The sequence below is a fragment of the Dendrobates tinctorius genome, unplaced genomic scaffold, assembly GCF_039654945.1.
Source record: "Dendrobates tinctorius isolate UK_male_01 unplaced genomic scaffold, ASM3965494v1 ptg000162l, whole genome shotgun sequence".
Classification (NCBI taxonomy): domain Eukaryota; kingdom Metazoa; phylum Chordata; class Amphibia; order Anura; family Dendrobatidae; genus Dendrobates; species Dendrobates tinctorius.
In genome coordinates this window covers 12,207,706-12,233,226 of record NW_027361829.1, presented here as the reverse complement: position 1 = coordinate 12,233,226, position 25,521 = coordinate 12,207,706, and the positions used below count along the sequence as shown (strand labels likewise).

At 42.8% G+C, this 25,521-nt stretch overlaps 1 protein-coding gene across 2 annotated transcripts in view; it reads right to left on the bottom strand.

The window, feature by feature from the left end:
- Positions 1-2,654: 2,654 nt before the first annotated feature.
- SPMIP7 (sperm microtubule inner protein 7) overlaps positions 2,655-25,521 on the bottom strand; it is a 237,620-nt gene continuing 214,753 nt past the window's right edge. For both annotated transcript variants that reach the window (XM_073549851.1, XM_073549850.1), the window contains one exon: positions 2,655-2,866. In XM_073549851.1, coding sequence (XP_073405952.1) covers positions 2,749-2,866 — 118 coding nt within the window. In that variant the 3' untranslated portion in view covers positions 2,655-2,748. The remainder of the gene's footprint in view (positions 2,867-25,521) is intronic.

The following is a 25,521-nucleotide window of genomic DNA, read 5'->3' as shown; positions in this document are numbered from 1 at the left end:
GGAATGGGCTCTCTCTCAGTCTTGCCTAAAAACAGCCATGAATAAAGAATGGTACCAGAATGTCCTCCAAGAGCAACTTCTCCCAACCGTCCAAGAGCAGTTTGGTGATCAACAATGCCTTTTTCAACATGATGGAGCACCTTGCCATAAAGCAAAGGTGATAACTAAATGGCTCAGGGAACAAAACATAGAGATTTTGGGACCATGGCCTGGAAACTCCCCAGATCTTAATCCCATTGATAACTTGTGGTCAATCATCAAGAGACGGGTGGACAAACAAAAACCTTCAAATTCAGACAAAATAAAAGCATTGATTTTGCAAGAATGGAATGCTATCAGTCAGGATTTGATCCAGAAGTTGATTGAGAGCATGCCAGGGAGAATTGCTGAGGTCCTGAAGAAGAAGGGTCAACACTGCAAATATTGACTTTCTGCATTAACTCATTCTAACTGTCAATATAACCTTTTGTTACTCATAATATGATTGCAATTATATTTCTGTATGTGATAAAAACATCTGACAAACACACATAAAAACCAAAGGCCAGCAGATCATGTGGAAATATATTTGTGTCATTCTCTAAACTTTTGGCCATGACTGTACAGTTAGGTCCATATGTATTTGGACAGAGACAACATTTTTCTAATTTTGGTTCTAGACATTACCACAATGAATTTTAAACAAAACAATTCAGATGGAGTTGAAGTTCAGACTTTCAGCTTTCATTTGAGGGTATCCACATTAAAATTGGATGAACGGTTTAGGAGTTTCAGGTCCTTAACATGTGCCACCCTGTTTTTAAAGGGGCCAAAAGTAATTGGACAATTGACTCCAAGGCTATTTCATGGACAGGTGTGGGCAATCCCTTCGTTATGTCATCCGCAATTAAGCAGATAAAAGGCCTTAGTGGATCAAAACGCGTAGCTGTTTCTAGTGCCCTCCAGCGTATCCTTTGCTGGAGAGGAGAAAGCCGACATGCTGTTATTTTAATTTTTCTTCAGTAAAGCAAGTTTTTTAGTAGCTGGAACGATCCCTTTTTTTTCTTCAGTTAAAAGGAACTGCATAGGATGACATGGGATAAAGGGGACAGCACATGATGAAGTGGGGGAGACGGGAGACTGCAAATGATGCCTGGCCCTATCCCTATCCTGGTATGCAGGGCCCCATCCCTATCCTGGTATGCAGGGCCCCATCTCGTCCTAGTGTGCATGGTTCCTCATCCCTATCCTGTTATGCATGGCCCTCATCCCCATCATGGTATGCATGCCTCCTCATCCCTGACATACCAGGATAAGGAATGGGGCAATGCATACCAGGACTGGGATGGGGGTCAATCATAACAGGTAAATCATGGATGGAGCCCTGCATACCAGGATAGGGATGGGACCATGCATACCAGGATAGGGATGCGGCCATGCTTACTTGGACGAGATGGGGACCCTGCATACCGATATAGGGATGACGGAGATCATTCCTGCCAGGATAAGGATGAGGTGGACCATTCCTACCAGGATAGCCATGCATGCTAGGATGAGATGGGGCCCTGCATACTAGGATAGGGATGGAGCTCTGCATACTAGGACGAGATGGGGACCCTGCATATCAGTATAAGGATGAGGGCGATCATTCCTGCCAGGATAGGGATGAGGAGGCATGCATACCAGGCCAGGGATGAGGAGACATGCATACCATGATGGGGATGAGGGTCATGCATACCAGGATAGGGATGAGGGAACCATGCATACCAGGATAGGGATGAAGTGGCCATGTGTATCAGGATGGGGATGAGGGGACCAAATTTTCCAGGATAGGGGGATATTAAGTACAGAACTGACCACATTTTTTGCTTCAGTTTTTTTCCCCCCCTAATTTCCTACTCTAAAACCTCGGTGCATCTTATAGTCCGAAAAATATGGTGTATATATTGAAAAACCCATTTAAATAGCTTATGCCAAGTAATCTATCATGAGACTTAGGTAGTCTCTGGGGTCCGACCGCTGGGACCCCCATGATCCCGAGAACCGTCACTCTAAAGAAGAGGTCGATCATGCGCACCTCAGTGGCATTCACACATGGCTCTTCAAATAACGCCTTTAAGAGGAGTGTTGAAGGGCATGACAAAATATAGCAAAATCCACTGATCGTGTGTGGGGGGAGTGTTATAGTATGTGGGCTGGTGGGATTTATGTGGCAGGTATTCTTTTTTGTCCCAGTCTGGCTCTGGATAACTTGCAGTTTATTCATAAAAATACCTGGTGTTTATATGCACGAGTTGAGTGGAGGGTCCTATCAGTGATTGACAGGTCATGTATATTTGCATGCACAGTAATTCAGGGAGGAAAGTCAATCACTGACTTGAACCGCCCGTTTGACACATAAGCATACAAACACCAGGGATTTCAATGAATAAAAATCAAGCTTTTCTGAAACACTGAAAAAACATATGTCAATCATATCAACTCTTCCTGCTCTACAACATTCTGCCTGTAGATCCCTTACCATTTTCAACATAACAGGTCTTAAAGTTTAATTGAAAAAAATAACATGAAGTGAAATTCTATTGTGAACAGGGTCCTATAACATCTATATGGCAATAGGGAAGAATAATACAAATAATAGAATGGAGAAGGACGTAGCAAAGAACAGTCAACCATTGTATTTTGTTTCATCTTTATTTTTCACAAAGTTCACCAATTCCTCACAGGAAATTATGCATGTAGCTTCTATTCAGCTATTCTAGTACATTTCTAAAAAATGTCCTTCTCCACCTTGTTGAAAGGATTACGCGGTGACACTGTTGTAACCATTCTGGAAATTGGCCCTTGAAGCTTAAAAGAAGTCCCAGCCCTTCTTCCTGTTAAAAATCTGGAGACAGGAAAACAAAAATGGTTTTAAATTTCTATATTAACTTCTTACCATTTCGCATGTCTACAGCAAACCAAGGTGGACACAAAAAGTGATTATATGCAGTAATTAAGTCTTGTGTGTCATTTTCTAGACACTGAAGAACTAATAACTTGTCTTCAAAAGAATCCGGTTAACAATCTCATACTGTACTAGCTATGGAGAGCATGATAAACAAAAAAATGGGGAAAGATTCCGGCACAATCATCCAGGGATAAAATGGATTATTTATTCAAATGTAGTTAAAACATGAAAAGGTGTGGCTTCGCGCCTCAAGTGGTTCAGGTGTATACACACCCTTAGTCATAGGCTAACTGAGGCATGAACAAAAGGACAATTACAATATGCAAGGAGTTTGTATGTTCTCCCCGTGTTTGCATGGGTTTCCTCCGGGTACTCCAGTTTCCTCCCACATTCCAAAGACATACTGATAGGGAATTTAGATTGTGAGCCCCATCAGGGACAGTGATGATAATGTGTGCAAACTGTAAAGCGCTGCGGAATATGTTAGCGCTATATAAAAATAAAGAGTATTATTAATTACAATAGGTTAGGACAAAGTCAACACCCATAAGTAGGGACCTGTGGCTGGAGAGAAGAGAGGAACACACATGATGGTAATAGAATAAATGCAATGCATGCAGTGAAGTGCACATATGATCTAAATTATAATGGCCAGAAGTCAATAGACAAAAACATCTTTTAAGCAAAAGCATAAAAAACAGGAAAAGGTACAAAAATGCACTAAAATGTTTCTACCATATTATCAAGGCAATTATTATTAACCAAATAAACATACATAGAATAACAGAAGAGTGAAAAAAATTGGAGGCTACACTACGACAAGACCTGGCACCAGAAAACATTAGATGGAAACATGAAACATCTACATCGAAGGAAACATGGAAAAACCCCAGAAAAATAAATGAATGAAAAACACAACTTGGACGAAGAAAACACGGATTTGGGTAAGGTTGAGGTTATGTTTTGTGTATCAGATATAATTTTGGATCGGCAAGTCTTAAACAATTGTTTCTGGGCAAGATTAATATTAGAAAATTTGTATCCTCTATCTAATAACCTGTCTTTGATGACTGCACTTTCCTTGATGTACAATTCATTGGTGGAGTAGATCCTTCTGGCCCTACTGAATTACCCTTTAGGGATAGCTTTGACTGTATGCTCGGGATGAGAACTAGAGGAAAGCAATATAGTATTGCCAGCCGTATCTTTCCTGTACAGTATAGTGTCAACCTTTGTAGTGATGCTGTCACCTATAAGCATGATGTCTAAAAAGGAGGTACTGGTGTCTAGTAGATTACAAGTAAATCTGATGTTACAGGAATTGGAATTGAGGTATGATGTGAGTTCAGAACAAGTGGAGGCATCACCTTTCCAGACTAGAAGGACGTCATCCACATATCTGGCATATCCTACCAGGTGTGGAATGAAAGGGTTGTTATTGGTGGAGATATACATTTCCTCCCAAATTTAGACCTAGGGATGAGCGAGTATACTCGTTAGGATTCGGTACTCTGCGAGTAATGCGTTACTTGCGGTACTTGAATCCTGGCGAGTATTTCACTACTCGCCTCGCAATATTCGGCACAGCCCACACAGTCTCCGCAGAGCTCAGCACTGTCCCCACACAGCCCAACACAGTCCTCACACAGCCCAGCACAGTCCCGCACAGCACAGTCCCCGCACAGTCCCTGCACAGACCAGCACAGTTCCGCACAGTACCTGCACAGCCCAGTGTTATGATTACGTCACCGAGGAGGATAGTCGGGGAACAAGCTAGGCAACCAGAAAACCAGACAGGTTGGTATCTTAGCGGATTGCAGACCCCTAAAACTAACAACACAACTAGAATTAGCCGTCGGACATACCTATGATGCCCTAGACGCCTCGGCACAACCAAAGAGTTAACTAATTCTAAAGCAAGAAAGGGGAAAGCTAAACTGCCCCGGAGTAGAACCCCAAAGTAATAGATAGCCCCCAAACATATATTGCCGGTGAGACAAGATGAGTCACAGACACAGGCAGAAAATAGAGTAAGCAAATGATGGAGCCCAAACTGTCTAGATAGAACAGGACAGGAAAGATACTGTCTGCAATCAAGCAAAAAACCCTAAGAAAAAACCCAACACTTCTGATATGCAAAAATACTGAGGCCACATGACCCCTCCCGCAATAGATCAGAACTCTGGTGTGTGTTATGAATGAGTCACTGTAGGAGGCAAAAGCAGAAATACAAGCTAAGTCCAGAAAACCAGAGAAGTTGGCAACTATCAGATTGCAGACCCCTGAACCTATCAACACAACTAGCAGTAGCCGTGGGGGGTTCCTACGATGCCCTAGACCCCTCGATCACAGCCGGAGAAATACATAGGCCTAAAGAAAGAAAGGGGAAATCTAAACTGCCCCAGAGCAGACCCCAAAGCAATAGGCAGCCCCCAACGTATAATGACGGTGGAGCAAGATGAAAATACTAACACAGACAGAAAGATAGACTGAGCAAAGATGGGGCCCCAAAACTACCTAGATAGGAAAGGACAGGAAGGCTGCTGTCTGCAATCTGCCAAAACCCTATCAAAAACATAAGCCAACCAGCTGATATGAAAAAGGCCCTGAAGCAGCTAGGCTTCAAAAACTGAATCAGCACTCAGGTATTTTCAGAAGACAGAGCTAAATGAATTCAGCACACCCCAGCAGGGAATGGCAGAAATCCAGAAAAACAAAGCAAAAACAAAGTCAAAGCACAAAAGCAAAAGGCCGAGCAGCAAACTTAGCTTTGGAGGAGCAGGAATTCAGACTGGTCTCCAAGGATCCCACAGAGAAATCACCCGCAGGGCAGAAGGGCGTCGGCAGCATTATATCCAGTCCGTAACTCCACTCAGCCAGTCATAAATCATCAGCCTCAGGTGTTTGACAATCAGGCTCACTACCTTTCTTTACCAGAAGAGGGAGTTCCTCGGGCCTCAGTAATGAAGGGGAAAATGAACTTACAACAGGTGTGAACTGGAAGCAAAACAAAAGATATTGATATAACAGGGGACTGAACAGATAGACATAAGCTGTGGCATATGGAACGGGGTCCAGCACATGTCCCAGCAGGGAACAATGCTGAACCTACACAGCAAAGCAGAAAGCAGAGAAAGGAAAAAACTGGATCAAATGCAAAAGACTCCAGCAAACAAATAACTTATCTGAATGATGCAGGACCAAGCAGGGGGCAAGCAGACTTCAAAGTGCACAGGAAGAAAACCAAATCATCAGCAATAACTGAGGGAAGCCTGCTCACTTAAATCTTCCCAGTCTGTAACACCTGACCTCCAGTGTTATGGATGAGTCACCGAAGGAGGAAAAAACAAAAATAATAGCTAAGTCCAGAAAACCAGAGAAGTTAGCAGCTATCGGATTGCAGACCCCTGAACCTATCCACAACAACTAGCAGTAGCCGTGGGGGGTTCCTACGGTGCCCTAGACCCCTCGATCACAGCCGGAGAACTAAATTAGCCTAAAGACTGAAAGGGGAAATCTAAACTGCCCCAGAGCAGACCCCAAAGCAATAGGCAGTCCCCAACATATAATGACTGTGAAGCAAGAAGAAAAACACTAACACAGATAGAAAGATAGGTTGAGCAAATGATGGGGCCCAAGCTAACTAAATAGGACAGGATAGAAAAGCTGCTGTCTGCAATCCGCAAAAAACCCTATCCAAAAATGTACCAACAGACTGATAGGAAAAACAGGCCCTGAAGTCGCTAGGCTTCAAAAAGACTATATCAGCACTCAGGTATATTCTGAAGACAGAGCCAGAGATCAACAGATCAGAGACAAAAATGGAATTCAGCTCACCCCCGGCCGGGGATGGCTGAACTCCAAAAAACAAGGCAAACAAAACCAGAACTAAAGTGTACAAAAGGCAGAGCAAAACTTAGCTTTGAGAAGCAGAAATCAGACTGGTCTCCAAGAATCCAGCAGGAAAATCACCAGCAAGGCAGCAGGGCTTCGGCTGCCTTATATCCAGTCATCAGTTCCTGTGACCCAGTCATCTACCTGCTCAGCTATTTGGTAATCAGCCTCACTACCTTCCTTCGCCAGAAGAGGGAGTTCATCAGACCTCACTGGTGAAGGGAAAAATGAACTCACAACACTCCAGTCATCCTCTTCAGGTGATTGACATCTGTCAACTCGACCAGCTCCATTACCCGCAGCAACCACCAGAGGGAGCCCAAACTCAGAAGTCAGGTCACAAGTGTTCACAACAGCCCAGCACAGTCCCGCATAGTCCCCGCACAGCCTTGCTCAGTCCCAGCACAGCCCTGCACAGTCCCCGCATAGCCGCACAGTCCCTGTACAGGCCATCACAGTCCCTGCACAGCCCAGCACAGTCCCGCACAGTCCCGCACAGGAAAGCACTGTCCCCCGCACAGCCCAGCACAGTACCGCATAGTACCTGCACAGCCCAGCAAAGTCCCGCACAGTACCTGCACAGGCAAGCACAGTCCCCGCACAGGCAAGCACAGTTCCCGCACAGCCCTGCACAGTCCCCGCACAGCTCTGCATAGTCCCCACACAGCCCTGCATAGTCCCACACAGCCAGCACAGTCCCGCACAGCCGGCACAGTCTTCGCACAGTTGCCGCCCAGCGCACACACACACACACAGCCCATTTCTCGCATTTCCCATTGACTTACATTGGACTCGCTACTCGTTACGAGTATCCGAGTATTAGGAGGTACTCATAACGAGTACAGCAAGTCCGAGTATTTCACTACTCGTTCATCCCTATTTAGACCCCATCGGGGCTCCAAGTGTCTAGAAAAATTTTGATTGGAACATGAAATAGTTGTGTTTTCAAAAGGTAATCAAGTAACAGTAGAATAAACCGTTTCAAAGGTGTAGCATATTAACTGCATTTATCCAAATTAAATTTTATTGCTGCCATAGCTGTGGCATGAGGAATAGATGAGTATAAGTTTACAACATCGCATGTTGCAAAAAAAATACATCCAGCCATTTAAATGTTTCAAACACCTTTAGGACAGTGGAAGAGTGATTAAAAAAACAGGTGTTCTAGAAATAAGGGGTTTAAGATATCCATCAAGCCATGCACTAAGGTTTTCATTAAAGGGAACCTGTCACCCCCAAGGGTGTTTTTCAGTTAAAGAGCCACCTTCAGCAGCACTAAGGCAGCATCCTCTGAAGGTGGCTCTTCTTTTTCTGACCCCTAGTAACGCTGAAATATTGACTTTTATAACTAGCTCCTCATACCTGTAATGTGTCCCATAGGTATGGTGTGTCCCCCTGTGTCAGCCGCCTACCATCCATCCATCATGCCTGTCCTGTATGTGGGCACCACCCACCATCTGTCCATCATGATGCCCCTGTGCATCACTGCATTCTCCTGTTTTGAATCTCGGCGCCTGCGCTGCGAAGAGTCCTCGGGCATGCGCAGTGCGCGCTGCCCAAGAACCGACATCAGGCTATTGCGCCTGCGTGTTGTGGAGGCCCCAGATCCCGCCCTGCAGTGTGTTATGATGTATTCACACTGTGGGGCTGGGGCCTCTGCAACACGCAGGAACAATAGCCTGATGTCGGTTCTCGGGCAGCGCGCACTGCGCATGCCCGAGAACTCTTGTCACAGCGCAGGTGCCGGGATTCAAAACAGGAGGAGGCAGCGACGCACAGGGGCATCATGATGAACAGATGGTGGGTGGCGCCCACACAGGACAGGCATGATGGACAGATGGCGGCTGACACAGGGGGACACACCATACCTATGGGACACATTACAGGTATGAGGAGCTAGTTATAAAAGTCAATATTTCAGCATTGCTAGGGGTCAGAAAAAGAAGAGCCACCTTCAGAGAATGCAGCTTTAGTGCTGCTGAAGGTGGCTCTTTAACTGAAAAACGCCCTGGGGGGGGGTGACAGGTTCCCTTTAAGTGAATCAATCCCAGAAATTATGAGTCTTAAGGGTGGTGGAAAAAGATTGTTATTAATTTTGGGCAAACCACGGAATGACCAGAAAATCTGGATTAAGCCACTTATCTAGTTTAGAATTTAATACCCCCAATCTCATTCCCTCATTAAGGCACTGTGTAAGACTGGATCTAAAAGTGGTGGTAGGGTCTGACCTAAAAGGAAAATAAGTGTTGGTGTAATTGAGAATAGAAAAAAACATAGAACAGTATAGGTCGGTATATAGAACTAACACCCTTATCTGACTGGTGAATGATCAAATTAGGGCAAGTTTGCATGCCCTTCACAGCATCAAACAACTGCTTGTCAAAATGATAATTCTCACCAGTATTCTGTACATGAGAGTGTAACTGTCTTAAATCCTTTTCTACCAAAGTTTGGAAAAGATCCAACGCAGGCACTCTGTCATGAATAGGGTAGTAGGCAGGGTTAGAAGGTGTGACAGAAATATCCAGTTCTCGTGGCTTGCAAGTATCCATTCCCATGTCTTGCAGTGTGAACAGAGTCAAAGAAGCAATCTGTTCTGGGACTGTGAAGTGAATGCAGTTGGAGAATTTCCCTTTGATTGTAGGTGCATGTTGAACTAAAGCAGTCATCTGAAAAATGCCTTTTGACAGTGAGCAGCCTGGTGAAACAATTTACGTCTATAATAGCCTGGAAAGGATCAAAATTTCTGGAAGGTACAGAGTTCAGTCCTTTGGCAAGTGTGATAATTTGCTGGGAAGAGAGTATGTGCGGTGTCATGATGATTACGCTGCCTAGACATTTGTCTAGTGATAATGCCGCAGTCTTCTCTCCCACACTGGGACCAAGGATCAGTCCTCTAAATCACACTAGATACTACAGACTATTTTTAAAGTCAGGTCCCTTACTGTATGATGTTACTAACAAGAATTTTTTTTGGGGGACCAAAGATCAGACCTCTATAACACACTAGATGCTAACAAACTATCTTTAACCCCTTTCCCCCAAGGGTGGTTTGCACATTAATAACTAGGCCAATTTTTACAATTCTGACCATTGTCCCTTTATGAGGTAATAACTCTGGAACGCTTCCATGGATCCTGGTGATCCTTACAGTTTTCTCGTGACATATTGTACTTCATGTTAGTGGTAACATTTCATTCATAAAACTTGCGTTTATTTGTGAAAAAAATGGAAATTTTGCAAAAATGTTGAAAATTTTGCAATTTTCCAACTTTGAGTCTTTATGCCCTTGAATCACAGAGATATGGCACTCAAAAAACGTAATAAGTAACATTTCCCACATGTTTACTTTACATCAGCACAATTTGGGAACCAAAATTTTTTTTGTTAGGAAGTTATAAGGGTTAAAAGATGACCAGCGATTTTTCATTTTTACAACACCATTTTTTTTTAGGGACCACATCACATTTGAAGTCACTTTGAGGGGTTTATATGATAGAAAACACCCAAAAGTTACACCTATCTAAAATCTGCACCCCTGACGGTACTCAAAACCACATTCAGGAAGTTTATTAACTCTTCAGGTGCTTCACAGGAATTTTTTGAATGTTTAAAAAAAATGAACATTTAACTTTTTTTCACAAAAAAATTACTTCAGGTCCATTTTTTTAAAATTTTACCAAGGGTAACAGGAGAAATTGGACCATAAAAGTTGTGCAATTTGTCCTGAGTACGCTGATATCTGATATGTGGGGGGAACCACTGTTTTGGCGCATGGCAGAGCTCAGAAGGGAAGGAGCGCCGTTTGACTTTTTCAATGCAAAATTGGCTGGAATTGAGATCGGACGCCATGTCATGTTTGGAGAGCCCCTGATGTGCCTAAACAGTGGAAACCCCCAACAAGTGACCCCATTTTGGAAACTAGACCCCCCAAGGAACTTATCTAGATATGTGGTGGGAACTTTGAACCCCCAAGAGCTTCAAAGAAGTTTATAACGTACAGATGTAAAATTAAAAAATCATATTTTTTTCCACAAAAATGATCTTTTCACCCCCAATTTTTATTTTCCCAAGAATAACAAGACCACAAAACAAATTGTGCAATTTGTCCTGAGTACGCTGATACCCCATATGTGGGGGGTAAAACACTGTTTGGGCACATGGCAGAGCTCAGAAAGGAATGAGCGCCGTTTGACGCAAAATTGGCTGGAATTGAGATTGGGCGCCATATCGTGTTTGGAGAGCCCCTGATGTGCCTGAACAGTGGAAACCCCCCACAAGTGACCCCATTTTTGAAACTACACCCCCTAAGGAACTTATCTAGATGTGTGGGGAGAACTTTGAACCCCCAAGTGCTTCAAAGAAGTTTATAACACCCGGGCGTGAAAATAAAAAAATCATATTTTTTCCACAAACAGGATCTTTTAGTCCCCAATTTTTTTTTATTTTCCCAAGGGTAACAGGGGAAATTGGACCCCAAATGTTGTCCAATTTGTCCAGAGTACGTGGATACCCCATATGTGGGAGAAAACTACTGTATGGGCACACGTTGGGGCTCGGAAGGGATGAAGTGACGTATTGGAATGCAGACTTTGATGGAATGGTCTGCGGGTGTCATGTCACATTTCGAGAGTCCTGATGTGCCTAAACTGTGGAAACCCACCAAAACTGACCACATTTTGGAAACTAGACCCACTCAAGAAATTATCTAGATGTGTGGTGAGCACTATGAACCCCCAAGTGCTTCACAGAAGTTTCTAACAAAAATTAAAAAATCATTATGTTCCACAAAAATGATATTTTTGCCTCCAATTTTTTATTTTCACAAGGGTAACAGGAGAAATTGGACACCAAAAGTTGTTGTGCCATTTGTCCTGAGTACGCTGATACCCCATATGTGGGGGTAAACCACTGTTTGGGCGCATGGCAGAGCTTGGAAGGGAAGACGCACTGTTTGACTTTTTCAATGCAGAATTGGCTGGAATTGAGATAAGATGCCATGTTGCGTTTGGAGAGCCCCTGATGTGCCTAAACAGTGGCAACCCCCCAATTCTAACTCCAACTCCAACCCCAAAACACCCCTCACCCTAATCTCAGCCCTATCCGCAGCCCTAACCCTAACCCTAATGGGAAAATCGAAATAAATACTTTTTTAAATTTTCCCTAACTAAGGAGGTGATAAAGGGGGGTTTGATTTACTGTTTATAGTGGGTTTTTATGTTTGGCAGCTGTCACACGCTAAAAGACGCTTTTTATTGTAAAAATAGTTTTTGCATCACCACATTTTGAGAGCTATAATTTTTTTATATTTTGACCCACAGAGTTAAGTGAGGTCTTATGTTTCGCGGGACGAATTGACTTTTTTATTGGTACCATTTTTGAGCACTTGACGTTTTTTATCTCTTTTTATTCCGATTTTTGGGACGCAGAATGACCAAAAACCAGCATTTCATGAATTTCTTTTTTGGGGGAGGGGTGTTTACACCGTTCCATGTGTGGTAAAATTGGTAAAGCAGTTTTATTCTTCGGGTCAGTACGATTACAGCAATACCTCATTTATATTTTTTTTATGTTTTGGCACTTTTATACAATAAAAACAATTTTATATAAAAAATTATTATTTTTGCGTCACTTTATTCTGCGAGTCATAACTTTTTTATTGTTTTTGCTGATAACGCTGTATGGCAGCTCGTTTTTTGTGGGACAAGATGATGTTTTTAGCAGTACCAGTGTGGGACAATATAATAAAGTGTCAGATCGCTGATCTGACACCTTGCACAGCAGTGTGTCAGATCAGCGATCTGCAGGCACTGCTGGAGGCTTTCTCAGCGCCTGCTCTCAGCAGGCACTGAGGAAGCCGCCTCCCTGCAGGACCAAGAAGGTCCCTGCGGCCATATTGGATCCGGGGGCCTGCAGGGAAGGAGGCCCTCGGAACAGCGCCATCACATCGCGCTATTCCGAGGGTCCAGGGAAGCACACAGGGAGCCCCCTCCCTGCGTGATTCTTCCCTGTGCCCTCGGTACACTGCGATCATGTTTATTCGCAGTGTGTTGGGGGTTAATGTGCCGGGGGCGGTCTGTGACCACCCATGGCACATAGTGCCGGGTGTCAGCTGTGATAAGCAGCTGACACCCGGCCGCGATCAGCGGCGCTCACCCCGTGAGCGCCGCTGATCGCTATGACATACTATCCCGTCCATGGGAATTAAGTCCCAGGTCACATGGAAGGGATAATACGTCAAATGGCAGAAAGGGGTTAAAGTCAGGTCCCTTACTGTATGACGTTAATAACAGAATAATTTTTTTTAGGACCAAGGATTAGGCCTCTACAGCTTAATTTCAACCCGAACAAATGACAAAGTGTGATACGGCGGGTTGTCTAACTTTTTGCAACTGAAAAGTTATATATTTTATTTAATGTGCCTTAGGTCTGCAGACAGGTTCCTATCACCACCACAAAATGACAACATGGGATACAGCAGGCTGTTTCACATTTAGCAACAGAAAAAATTATAACTTTTTTTTATTGTGCATTAGGTCTGCGGACAGTTTTATATCACCACAGTGCTAAATGACAAGGTGGGATACAGCCGGCTGTTTAATATTTTTTCACTAGCTACATGTGAAATAGAATGCTATACTCTTGCATGGATCACAACAGAAGCAGTGCACAACATGTGCCTTACTGGCTTTCTTTGTGGACCTCCGTATGTCCAAAAAAGAAAAAAAAAGTGATGGAAGGTAAATGTAACAGCCACACTGGACACTAGCTGCCTACAGTATCTGACTGATATACAACCACCTAGCTAATTAGCTAAAATGTGGGATATAGCAGGTTTTTTCACATTTAACTAGTGAAAAAATATTAATTAGAATGCTATACTCGTGCACGGAGCACAATAGAAGCAGTGCACAACACACTTGTAGGACATGTTCCCTGCTGGCTTTGTCTGTGAACCTCAGTAATGGCCCCAAGAACAAAATTCCGGAAGGTAAATTTTACAGCCACACTGGACCCTATCTAGTTACACTGACTGATATGCAACCACCTAACTAGATAAAATGTAGGATACAGAAGGCTTTTTCACATTTAGCTACTGAAATATTAGTGAGAATGCTATACTTGTGCATGGAGCACAACAAAAGCAGTGCACAACACACTTGTAGGACATGTGCCCTGCTAGCTTTTTTAGTGGACCACAGTATGTCCAAAAAGAAAAAAAGAGCTGGAAGGTAAATTTAACAGCCACACTGGACACTAGCTACCTACAGTATTTGGGCAGAGACACACTGCCGTATTTCTCGTGCGAGAATCGCATTGTAAAACTCTTAAAACTCGCACTGGCTGTCGGCTCTCCTGACCTGAGCTTGACAGCTGCATAGTAATCCATCACGCTGTAATGCTTAGGTCAGGAGAGGTGCCGGCCAGTCCGTACAGTCCGATGCAATTATCACACGAGAAATACAGCAGTGAGACTCCAGCCTTTGAATGATATACAACCACCTATCTAAGTAGCTGAAATATGGATTCAGCAGGCTTTTTCACATTTAGCTAGTGAAAACATATTATTTAGAATGCTATACTTGTGCATAGAGTATAACATAAGCAGAGCACAAGACACTTGTAGGACATGTTCCCTGCAGGCTTTGTCTGTGAACCTCAGTAATGACCAACCCCCCAAAAAATTCTGGAAGGTAAATTTTACAGCCACACTGGACACTAGTTAGCTACACTATTTGATATACAACCACCTAACTAACTAGTTAAACTCTTGCTGTTAACAGTGGCAGCTTCAGGAGCAGCCTCTGCACTGTTACAGTGTCAAAATGGGGCTAAAACAAGATGTCCGCTATTTATATGTAGACGTATGTGTGATTTCAGCTGCCAATGACACAAGCCATTGTGTCAGCTCCTTGTGGGCGTTTTGTGCGCACTGATTGGCTATGGCTAGTCACAATGTGCACACATAAAGTAAGGAAAAAAAATGACTTCTGTGCTGTGCTTACAAGAATGTCACACCTCTGGGCTCTGAAAACCCCCTCCCCACATCAAACACGTGCCAAAGGCTCATGACTCACCACCATTATCGTTGCTAAAGTGCTGAAAATATTTTTGTGGCAACACAAATATTTTCCAGCACTTTTACTGAATGTTATCAATTTTTACCGATTTTATAAAATTTGCTTGGGTTTCCGATCACGAATCCGAATGTGCCATATTCGTGCCAAATTTATGTTTGGTGATCGTTTTCCGAACAAATTTGCTCATCACTACTTAGGATGTCCCAGATCCTATGGGAGAGGTTTGGTATCAGTAGTCTTCTTTTAGGTCACTCATGTAGCCCTTTAGTACCGAAGCCTGTCTTCACCTTAGGCCTCTTTCACACTTCCGTTTTTTACAATCAGTCAAAATCCGCCAGGTTTTGAAAAAAACGGATCCGCAATTTTTTTTTGCGGATCCGTTTTTTTCCCCATTGACTTTCATTATTGGCGGATTTTGACGGATTGCCGGCCATTGCATCCGTTTTTGTGCGGATCCGCCATAATGTTGCTGTCTGTCAAAGTCCAAGATTTCCAAACGGAGCTTGCAACGTTATTTTGGCCGGCGGATCCTCCAGACACTGATTTAACCCGAAATTCTGTCTGGGTGCCGGACAAAAAAATCTCTCTCTCCTTCCCGGCCAGCGGTTCCTTTAAATTTCCTCATTTTGCGGATCCGTCAAAAAACAGATCCTGTGAAATCCGTTCACATCAGTTAAGAACGGATCCGCTTGTCCGCCTTTTTGGCGGATTTTAACTGACACAAAAAACTGAAGTGTGAAAGAGGCCTTACCGACCAAGCTGAATTTTTGAATTCTGACCAGTGTCACTTTATGAGGTAATAATTTTGGAAAGCTTCAACATATCCCAGTGATTGAGATTTTTTTTACTTCATAAAAGTAGAATATTTACAGTACATACCACAGCAGAATTTTTGCTTTCTTGGCATTTTTTCAGAGAATATGAATGATAACATTAAAAACTTTTTCTCCACTCATTGTTAGTGGTTGGGTGAAGCCATTTATTGTCAAACTACTGTGTTTTCTCTTTATAAATCATAATGACAACCCAAAACATCCAAATGGCCCTGATCAAAAGTTTACATACCCCATTTCTTAATAACATGTATTGCCCCCCTCTAACATCCATGACAGCTTTAAGTCTTTTGTCGTAGTTGTAGATGAGGTTCTTTATTTTCTCAGATGCTAAAGCTACCCACTCTTCTTGGCAAAAAGCCTGCAGTTCCTGTAAATTCCATTCTAACCTGAACTGTGTGCTTGAGATCTTCCCAGAGTGCCTCAATGATATTGAGGTCAGGAGACTGAGATGGCCACTCCAGAACCTTCACTTCGTTCTGCTATAGCAAATGACAGGTCGACTTGGCCTTGTGTTTTGGATTATTGTCATGTTGTGACGTCCATGTACGTCCCATGCGCAGCTTACGGGCTGATGATTGCAAATTTGTCTCCAGAATTTGTTGATAACATGCTGTATTCATCTTTCCTTCAACTTTGACCAAGTTACCTGTGACTTTGTAGCTCACACATACCCAAAAAATCAGCGATCCACCTCCATGCTTTATAGTAGGAATGGTGTTCCTTTCATCGTAGGCCTTGTTGACCTCTTTCCAAATGTAACGTCTATAGTTGTGGACAAAAAGTTAAATTTTGGTCTCATAACTCCAAATTACCTTGTTCCAGAAGTTTTGAGGCTTGTCTCTGTGCTGTTTTGCGTATTGTGGGCGAGATCCTTTGCGGCATTTGCACAGTAATGGCATTCTTCTGGCAACTCAACCATGCAGCCCATTTTTCGTCAAGTACCTCCTCATCTTAGCATTTGAAACAGCCACACTGCTAGTTTTCAGAGAGTCCAGTATTTCAGCTGATGTTAGTTGTGGGTTTTTCTTTGCATCCCAAACAATTTTCCTGGCAGTTGTGGGCAAAATTTTTGTTGGTCTACTTGACCGTGGTTTTGTTTTTGCAGAGCCCCTGATTTTCCATTTGTTTATCACAGTTTGAACGCCGCTGCCATTAGCAATTCCTTGGATATCTTTTTATATCCCTTTCCTGTTTTATACAGTTACCTTTTCCCGTAGATTTGTTTTCAATTTTTTTGCTTTCCCCATGACTCATAATCCAGAAACATCAGTGGCTGGATGAACTATGCAATAGTCTGTCTGGATCCCAGAATCTCACTTAGCTTTTATGCACACACACTGATTACAAGCAAACCGGTCACAGGTGAGGATGTTACCTTTAGTAGCCATTCAAACCCATTTGTGTCAACTTCTGTGCATGTTATCAGGCCAAAATCACCATGGTATGTGAACTTTTTATCAGGGTCATTTGGTTGTTTTGGGCTGTTATTAGTTTGACAATAAATGGCTTCACCCAACCACTAAGGCCGGTTTCACATTAGCGCTTTTTAAGCGCACGCACGGCCGGGGGTAGCTCCGCCCCCGAGCCGGCTCTCTGCCCGGCGTGCCCGCCCCTTGCTTGTAGCGCCGCCTACTAGCGGACAGCGGCGCCTGCGATCGGCGCACCCTATCTTTAGCATAGGGTGCGCAGATCGTGCGCAGGCCGTGCGCTAGTTGCGCTTTGACCTGCGCTGCGCACTTTTGACGGTGCGCCGTGCACGCCAAAATCAAACTTCGGATTTTGGCGCGCACGGCGCACCGTCAAAAGTGCGCAGCGCAGGTCAAAGCGCAACTAGCACACGGCCTGCGCACGATCTGCTCACCCTATGCTAAAGATAGGGTGCGCCGATCGCAGGCGCCGCTGTCCGCTAGTAGGCGGCACTACAAGCAAGGGGCGGGCACGCCGGGCAGAGAGCCGGCTCGGGGGGGCGGAGCTACCCCCGGCCGTGCGTGCGCTTAAAAAGCGCTAATGTGAAACCGGCCTAACCAGGAGTGGAGAAAAAGTTTTGGTGCTATTATTCATATTCTCTGAAAAAAGTCCAAGAAAGCAAAAATTCTGCCGGAGTATGTAAACGTTTGTGCACAACTGTATGTCAATGTGCAATGCATTTATTTATGAAAATGTAAAAAAACTGACAAATTTAAATTTTTTTTATCTTTGAATTTTTATGCCCTTAAAACTGATAGTCATACCACTTAAGGGAGTTAATAAATAGCTTTACCACATGTCTAAGTTACATCAGCATCATTCTTGAAAAATAGTTTTTTGTTTGGATGTTAGAAGGGTTAAAAGTTTAGCAGCAATTTTTTTCATTTTTCCAATGAATTTTACAAAACCTGTATTTGTAACACCACTTCACTTTTGAAGGGACTTGGAGGGGCAGAAAACCCACAAGCAACACTCCATTTTAAAGTCTGCACCACATCATTATATTCAAAGCTGCCATCTAGAAGAAAAAAAATGAAAAACTACATTTTTTTTTACAAAATGTTGCTATTCACAAAAAAGAGAAAATGGATAGCACATTTTGTTGTGCAATTTGTCCTCAGTACACTGAAAATCCATATGTGGTTGGTATATACTGTTTGGATACACGGTAGGGCACTTAAGGAAAGGAACACTATTAGATTTTTGGAGCGTAAATTTGGCTGCAATAGATTGCAGACAAGTTCCATTTTCACTGCCCCCAAGGCATCAAAACAGTAAACACCCCCCACACACTAGTAACCCTTCAATAAATTCATAAACAATTAAAGAAACTACAGGTGCTTTACATAATTTCATAATATTGGGTTGTGAAAATGACATATTATGTTTTTTTCCACAAAAATGTTGCTTTATACTCAAATGTCTAATTTTAACAAGGCTTACAAGAGAAAATGTACAATAGGATGCAGATTCCATTTTCTCTTGAGTACATTGATGTCCTATATGTGGACGGGTGCCACTGTTTGGGCACACGGCTGGGCTCAGAAGAGAAGAGCGCTGTTTGACTTTTGGAGCACAATTTTTGTTGGAACAGATTGTGGACACCATGTCACATTTTTTGAGCCCCTGAGGTGACAAAAAAAGAAACATGTGACCCCATTTTGGAAATTGCACTCCTTGAGGAATTTATATAGGCAGGGCCGGCTCCAGGTTTTTGTGGGCCCTGGGCAAAAGAGTCTCAGTGGGCCCCTTTAACACATAACACGATTCATGATACCCAGATACGGCAGATAAATATAGGTATAGTACAATGTCAAAGATTTCACTTCTTACATTACATGAGTGATATCTATTGTAAATTCTAAAATAGCTCAGAAACTTTGCTGCTCATAGTGCGTGTGCAGGGAGGATTCAAAAGTCTGCAGTGAATGTGACCGAACACTATAGTTCACCATACAGTATTATGGGCACCACATAGGCCTCCATGCAGTATTATGGGCACCATATAGGCCTCCATACAGTATTATGAGCACCACATGGGCTTCCATACAGTATTATGAGCACCACATAGTGCTCCTTACAGTATTATGGGAACCACATAGTGCTCCTTACAATATTATGGGCACCACATAGTCCTCCATACAGTATTATGTGCACCACTTAGTCCTCCATTCAGTAAAATGGGTCCCATATATTGCTCCATACAGTCTAATGAGTCCCATTATGTGTTCCATACAGAGTATTGGGCCCCATATAATCCAAACACAATAATGGGTCTCATATAATGCTCCACACAGAATTGGCACCACATAATGCTCTATACAGAATAATGGGCCCCATATAATACTCCATATAGAATATTGGGCCCCATATAATGCTCCATACAGATTGGCCCCACATAATGCTCTATACAAAATAATAGGCCCAATATAATAAAAAATAGATATTAAAAACAAGTTTTGTTCCTAATGTCGTGATCAGGAACAAATAATTGAAGTGACTAAAAAATTAAAACATTATTTTTATCTAATGATAAATAAAAGCATGTCAAAATTTCAGAAATGGATACTGGAATATAAACTGTGTTCCAAATTATTATGCAAAAAGAGTTTAGGAGTGATAAGTAGTGTTGAGCATTCCGATACCGCAAGTATCGGGTATCGGCCGATACTTGCTGTATCGGAATTCCGATACCGACTTCCGATATTTTTTCAATATCGGAATTCGGCATCGGAATCGGAAGTTCAAAGTTGATTGACAGACTGACGTCATCATGATGCGCGGTGTGTGCGCATCATGATGCGCCGTCATTTCGGGCCTTCCGGGGGTCTCTGCCGGCCTGCCGGGGGGCTGTGCCGGCCTGCCGGGGGGGCTGTGTGGACTGCCCGGGGTCTGTACCGGCCTGCCGGGGGGCTGTGCCGGCCTGCCGGTGGTCTGTGCACCCTGTGGGGGTCTGTGCCGGCCTGCCGGGGGGCTGTACCGGCCTGCCGGGGGGCTGTGCCGGCCTGCCGGGGGGCTGTGCCGGCCTGCCGGGGGGCTGTGCCGGCCTGCCGGTGGTCTGTGCAGGCTCCGGTGGTCTGTGCAGGCTTCGGGGGTCTGTGCAGGCATCGTCCGATGGGACTACAAGTCCCATCGGGCGATGCCTGCTACCATGACAGTGATTGACACATTAGCCAATGATGGGACAGTAGTAGTCCCATCATCCGGCTAATGTGTTAAATGTTAAAAAAAAAAAAAAAAAAAAAAAAATACTACATAGTACATACATACTACATGCTACATACATACTGCATGCTACATACATACTACATACATACTACATGCATGCTACATACATACTACATGCTACATACATACTGCATGCTACATACATACTACATACATACTACATGCATGCTACATACATACTACATGCTACATACATACTACATATATACTACATACATACTACATACATGCTACATACATACTGCATGCTACATACATACTACATACTACATATATACTACATGCATGCTACATACATACTACATGCTACATACATACCACATACATACTACATACATGCTACATACTACATACATACTACATACATACTACATACATGCTACATGCATGCTACATGCATGCTACATACATACTACATACATACTACATGCATGCTACATACATACTACATGCATGCTACATACATACTACATGCTACATACATACCACATACATACTACATACATACTACATATATACTACATGCATGCTACATACATACTACATGCATGCTACATACATACTACATGCATGCTACATACATACTACATGCTACATACATACATACATACTACATATATACTACATGCATGCTACATACATACTACATGCTACATACATACCACATACATACATGCTACATACATACTACATATATACTACATGCATGCTACATACATACTACATATATACTACATGCATGCTACATACTACATGCATGCTACATACATACTACATGCTACATACATACATACATACTACATATATACTACATGCATGCTACATACATACTACATGCTACATACATACCACATACATGCATGCTACATACATACTACATATATACTACATGCATGCTACATACATACTACATATATACTACATGCATGCTACATACTACATGCATGCTACATACATACTACATGCTACATACATACATACATACTACATATATACTACATGCATGCTACATACATACTACATGCTACATACATACCACATACATACTACATGCTACATACATACCACATACATACTACATGCTACATACATACTACATATATACTACATGCATGCTACATACATACTACATATATACTACATGCATGCTACATACATACTGCATGCTACATACATACTACATACATACTACATACATACCACATATATACTACATACATACAATACATTCATACAATACATACATAGACATACAGTACATATAACATAGAGTAACATACTTACCAATACTTGTCACATTGTTCCCCGAAGCCATTGTCGTCTACGGAATAAATATTAACATAACAAACCACAAAAATACTCACCCACGATCCGAAGCAGTCCACGAGTGTGTCCCACGACGATCTTGGGTAGAGAACTGCAGCATCAGATGATGCTGCCGTTCTCTACGGGCTGCAGGAATCCAATGACGGAAGGTAGGTATCCTTCCGCACTGTATTCCTCCGCCACTTAAAAAAAAAAAAGTCCCTAGTCTCACTTTATGCCATTGCTGCGTGGGAAATTCCCACACAGCAATGGCATAAAGTGAGACTAGGGACTTTTTTTTTTTTAAGTGGCGGAGGAATACAGTGCGGAAGGATACCTACCTTCCGTCATTGGATTCCTGCAGCCCGTAGAGAACGGCAGCATCATCTGATGCTGCCGTTCTCTACCCAAGATCGTCGTGGGACACACTCGTGGACTGCTTCGGATCGTGGGTGAGTATTTTTGTGGTTTGTTATGTTAATATTTATTCCGTAGACGACAATGGCTTCGGGGAACAATGTGACAAGTATTGGTAAGTATGTTACTCTATGTTATATGTACTGTATGTCTATGTATGTATTGTATGAATGTATTGTATGTATGTAGTATATATGTGGTATGTATGTATGTAGTATGTATGTAGCATGCATGTAGCATGCAGTATGTATGTAGCATGCATGTAGTATATATGTAGTATGTATGTAGCATGCATGTAGTATATATGTAGTATGTATGTAGCATGTAGCATGCATGTAGTATGTATGTGGTATGTATGTAGCATGTAGTATGTATGTAGCATGCATGTAGTATATATGTGGTATGTATGTAGCATGTAGTATGTATGTAGCATGCATGTAGTATATATGTAGTATGTATGTAGCATGCAGTATGTATGTAGCATGCATGTAGTATATATGTAGTATGTATGTAGCATGTAGTATGTATGTAGCATGCATGTAGTATGTATGTAGTATGTAGTATGTATGTAGCATGCATGTAGTATATATGTAGTATGTATGTAGTATATATGTAGTATGTATGTTGCATGTAGTATTTATGTAGTATGAATGTAGCATGTATGTAGTATGTAGTATGAATGTAGCATGTATGTAGTATGCATGTTGTATGTATGTAGCATGTAATTTTTTTTTTTTTTTTACATTTAACACATTAGCCGGATGATGGGACTACTACTGTCCCATCATTGGCTAATGTGTCAATCACTGTCATGGTAGCAGGCATCGCCCGATGGGACTTGTAGTCCCATCGGACGATGCCTGCACAGACCCCCGAAGCCTGCACAGCCCCCCGGCAGGCCGGCACAGCCCCCCGGCAGGCCGGCACAGCCCCCCGGAGCCTGCACAGCCCCCCGGCAGGCAGGCACAGCCCCCCGGCAGGCCGGCACAGCCCCCCGGAGCCTGCACAGCCCCCCGGCAGGCCGGCACAGCCCCCCGGCAGGCCGGCACAGCCCACCGGAGCCTGCACAGCCCCCCGGCAGGCCGGCACAGACCACCGGAGCCTGCACAGACCCCCTGGCAGGCCGGCACAGCCCCCCGAAAGGCCCGTACAGACCCCAGAGAGGCTGTACAAGGGCAGGAAAGGGTTTTTCTTATTCCGATACCGGAAGTCCCATAGACTTGAATGGGACTTCCGGTATCGGAATCGGCGATACCGATACTTTTTTTAAAGATCGGCCGATACCATCCGATACGATACTTTGAAGTATTGGACGGTATCGCTCAACTCTAGTGATAAGGTTAGAATTCTTTTGTTTGTCATTTAAACTCATTGATGGTGATGTGTGTCAGGGCTCTTTATATCACTGAAAGCAATTGCAAATACCTGTGCAAATTAGTTTGCCAGGTGTGTCCAAATAAAGGCAAGACTACTTAAGAAGGCTGTTCCACATTATTAAGCAGCCTACATTTTTTGCCAAAATGGGAAAGAAAAAGGATGTGTCGGCTGCTGAGAAGCAACAAATTGTGGAGTATTTCGGTCAAGGCATGACTACAATCAACATTGCCAAGACACTTCATCGTGATCATCGCACAATCAAGAAGTATGTAGCTGATTCCCAGCACACACGTGTGCGTGCTGATAAGGAAAAATTGAGGACTCTTTCCAACAGGCAATTGCATCAGGTTAAAAGAGCAGCTGCAAAAATGCCTTGTCATAGCAGCAGACGAGTTTTTGAAGCTGCTGTTGCCTCCAGCGACTCCCGAACAACAAGATGCAGGGTCCTTCAGAGGTTTGCAGCTGTGTGTAAGCCATCCTGTCGACCACCTCTATCCACTGCACACAAGCAGAAACGGCTCCAGTGGGCCAAACGATACATGAAGACTGACTTCCAAACTGTTTTGTTCACCGATGAGCGCCGTGCAACGCTCGATGGTCCAGATGGATGGAGTGGAGGATGGCTGGTTGATGGACACCCCATGAAAACACGGCTAAGGTGCCAACAAGGAGAAGGTGGAGTAATGTTTTGGGCTGGAATCATGGGGAGAGAGATTGTCGGCCCCTTTAGGATCCCTGAAGGGGTAAAGATGAACTCCATAATCTATGTGGAGCTTCTAAAACAGCACTTCCTGCCATGGTTCAAGAAGAAGAACCATGCTTTCCGCAGCAAGATCATTTTCATGCATGATAATGCTCCATCTCATGCTGCAAATAACACATCTGCATCTCTGGCTGCTATGGGCATAAAAGAGGACAAACTTATGGTGTGGCCACCATCTTCCCCTGACCTCAACCCCATTGAGAACCTCTGGAGCATCATCAAAAGGAGTGTCTATGATGGTGGGAGGCAGTTCACATCTAAATAACAGCTCTGGGAGGGTATTCTGTCCACATGCAAAACAACTGAAGCACAAACCATCCAAAAACTCACAAATTTAATGGACGAGAGAGTTCAGAAGCTTCTTTCGAACAAGGGGTCCTATGTGCAAATGTAACATCACCTAGAATAAAGTTTTCACTTGAAAACTTTGATTTCATTTTGTAATAAGCTGATAATGCTTATAATTTCACAATTGACCATTTTTTTGTTCAAAATAAAAATAAAAAGGTTGAAAACTCTGCTGTGCATAATAATTTGGAACATGCATTTTGAGTGTTTCTTATGTTTAAAAATATACTGTTTTCATAGGCAGTTTGTTCAAAAACATTGCAGTTATACTAGAATATTAGATGACTGGAAAATAACAATGACTGCAATTCATATAGGTAATTTAGACAAAATATGAGGAAATATTTTTTGCATAATAATTTGGAACACAGTGTAGAGGCATAAATAATAGCAAAATTTATAAATAGCAGCAAGGTATACACTTTTACTTTATATCGATTTAGAAATTATGTACACTAGTTCATTCTATAATTTATAAACAATAAATAGACAAATAATTTCTTAAAAGTGTCAATGCATACAGGGATAAGAGCAAATAGGTTTAAAGTGCTAATGCAAATAAAAAATATTAATTTCAGGAATAGCCTGATTAAATAAATCCAATAGTGTCACAAAAAACACAAGACGGATATTTTAGTGATTGACCACTAGATGGCACTACTATACCACAGTTCAAAATACATGTGCACCTGACACCAGAAATTTTTCCAAAAAATATGAAATAACCACACTAATGATCTAGTACAGCATCTCCTCACTGTAAAGGCTTTACAAAATGAGACATTATATTTTCAATGTATGAATTCTTATGTCAATAGCAGCCAATATAACGGGAAAAGAACTCTGTGTAAAGCTTTGATAAGGGAGTATGAATCG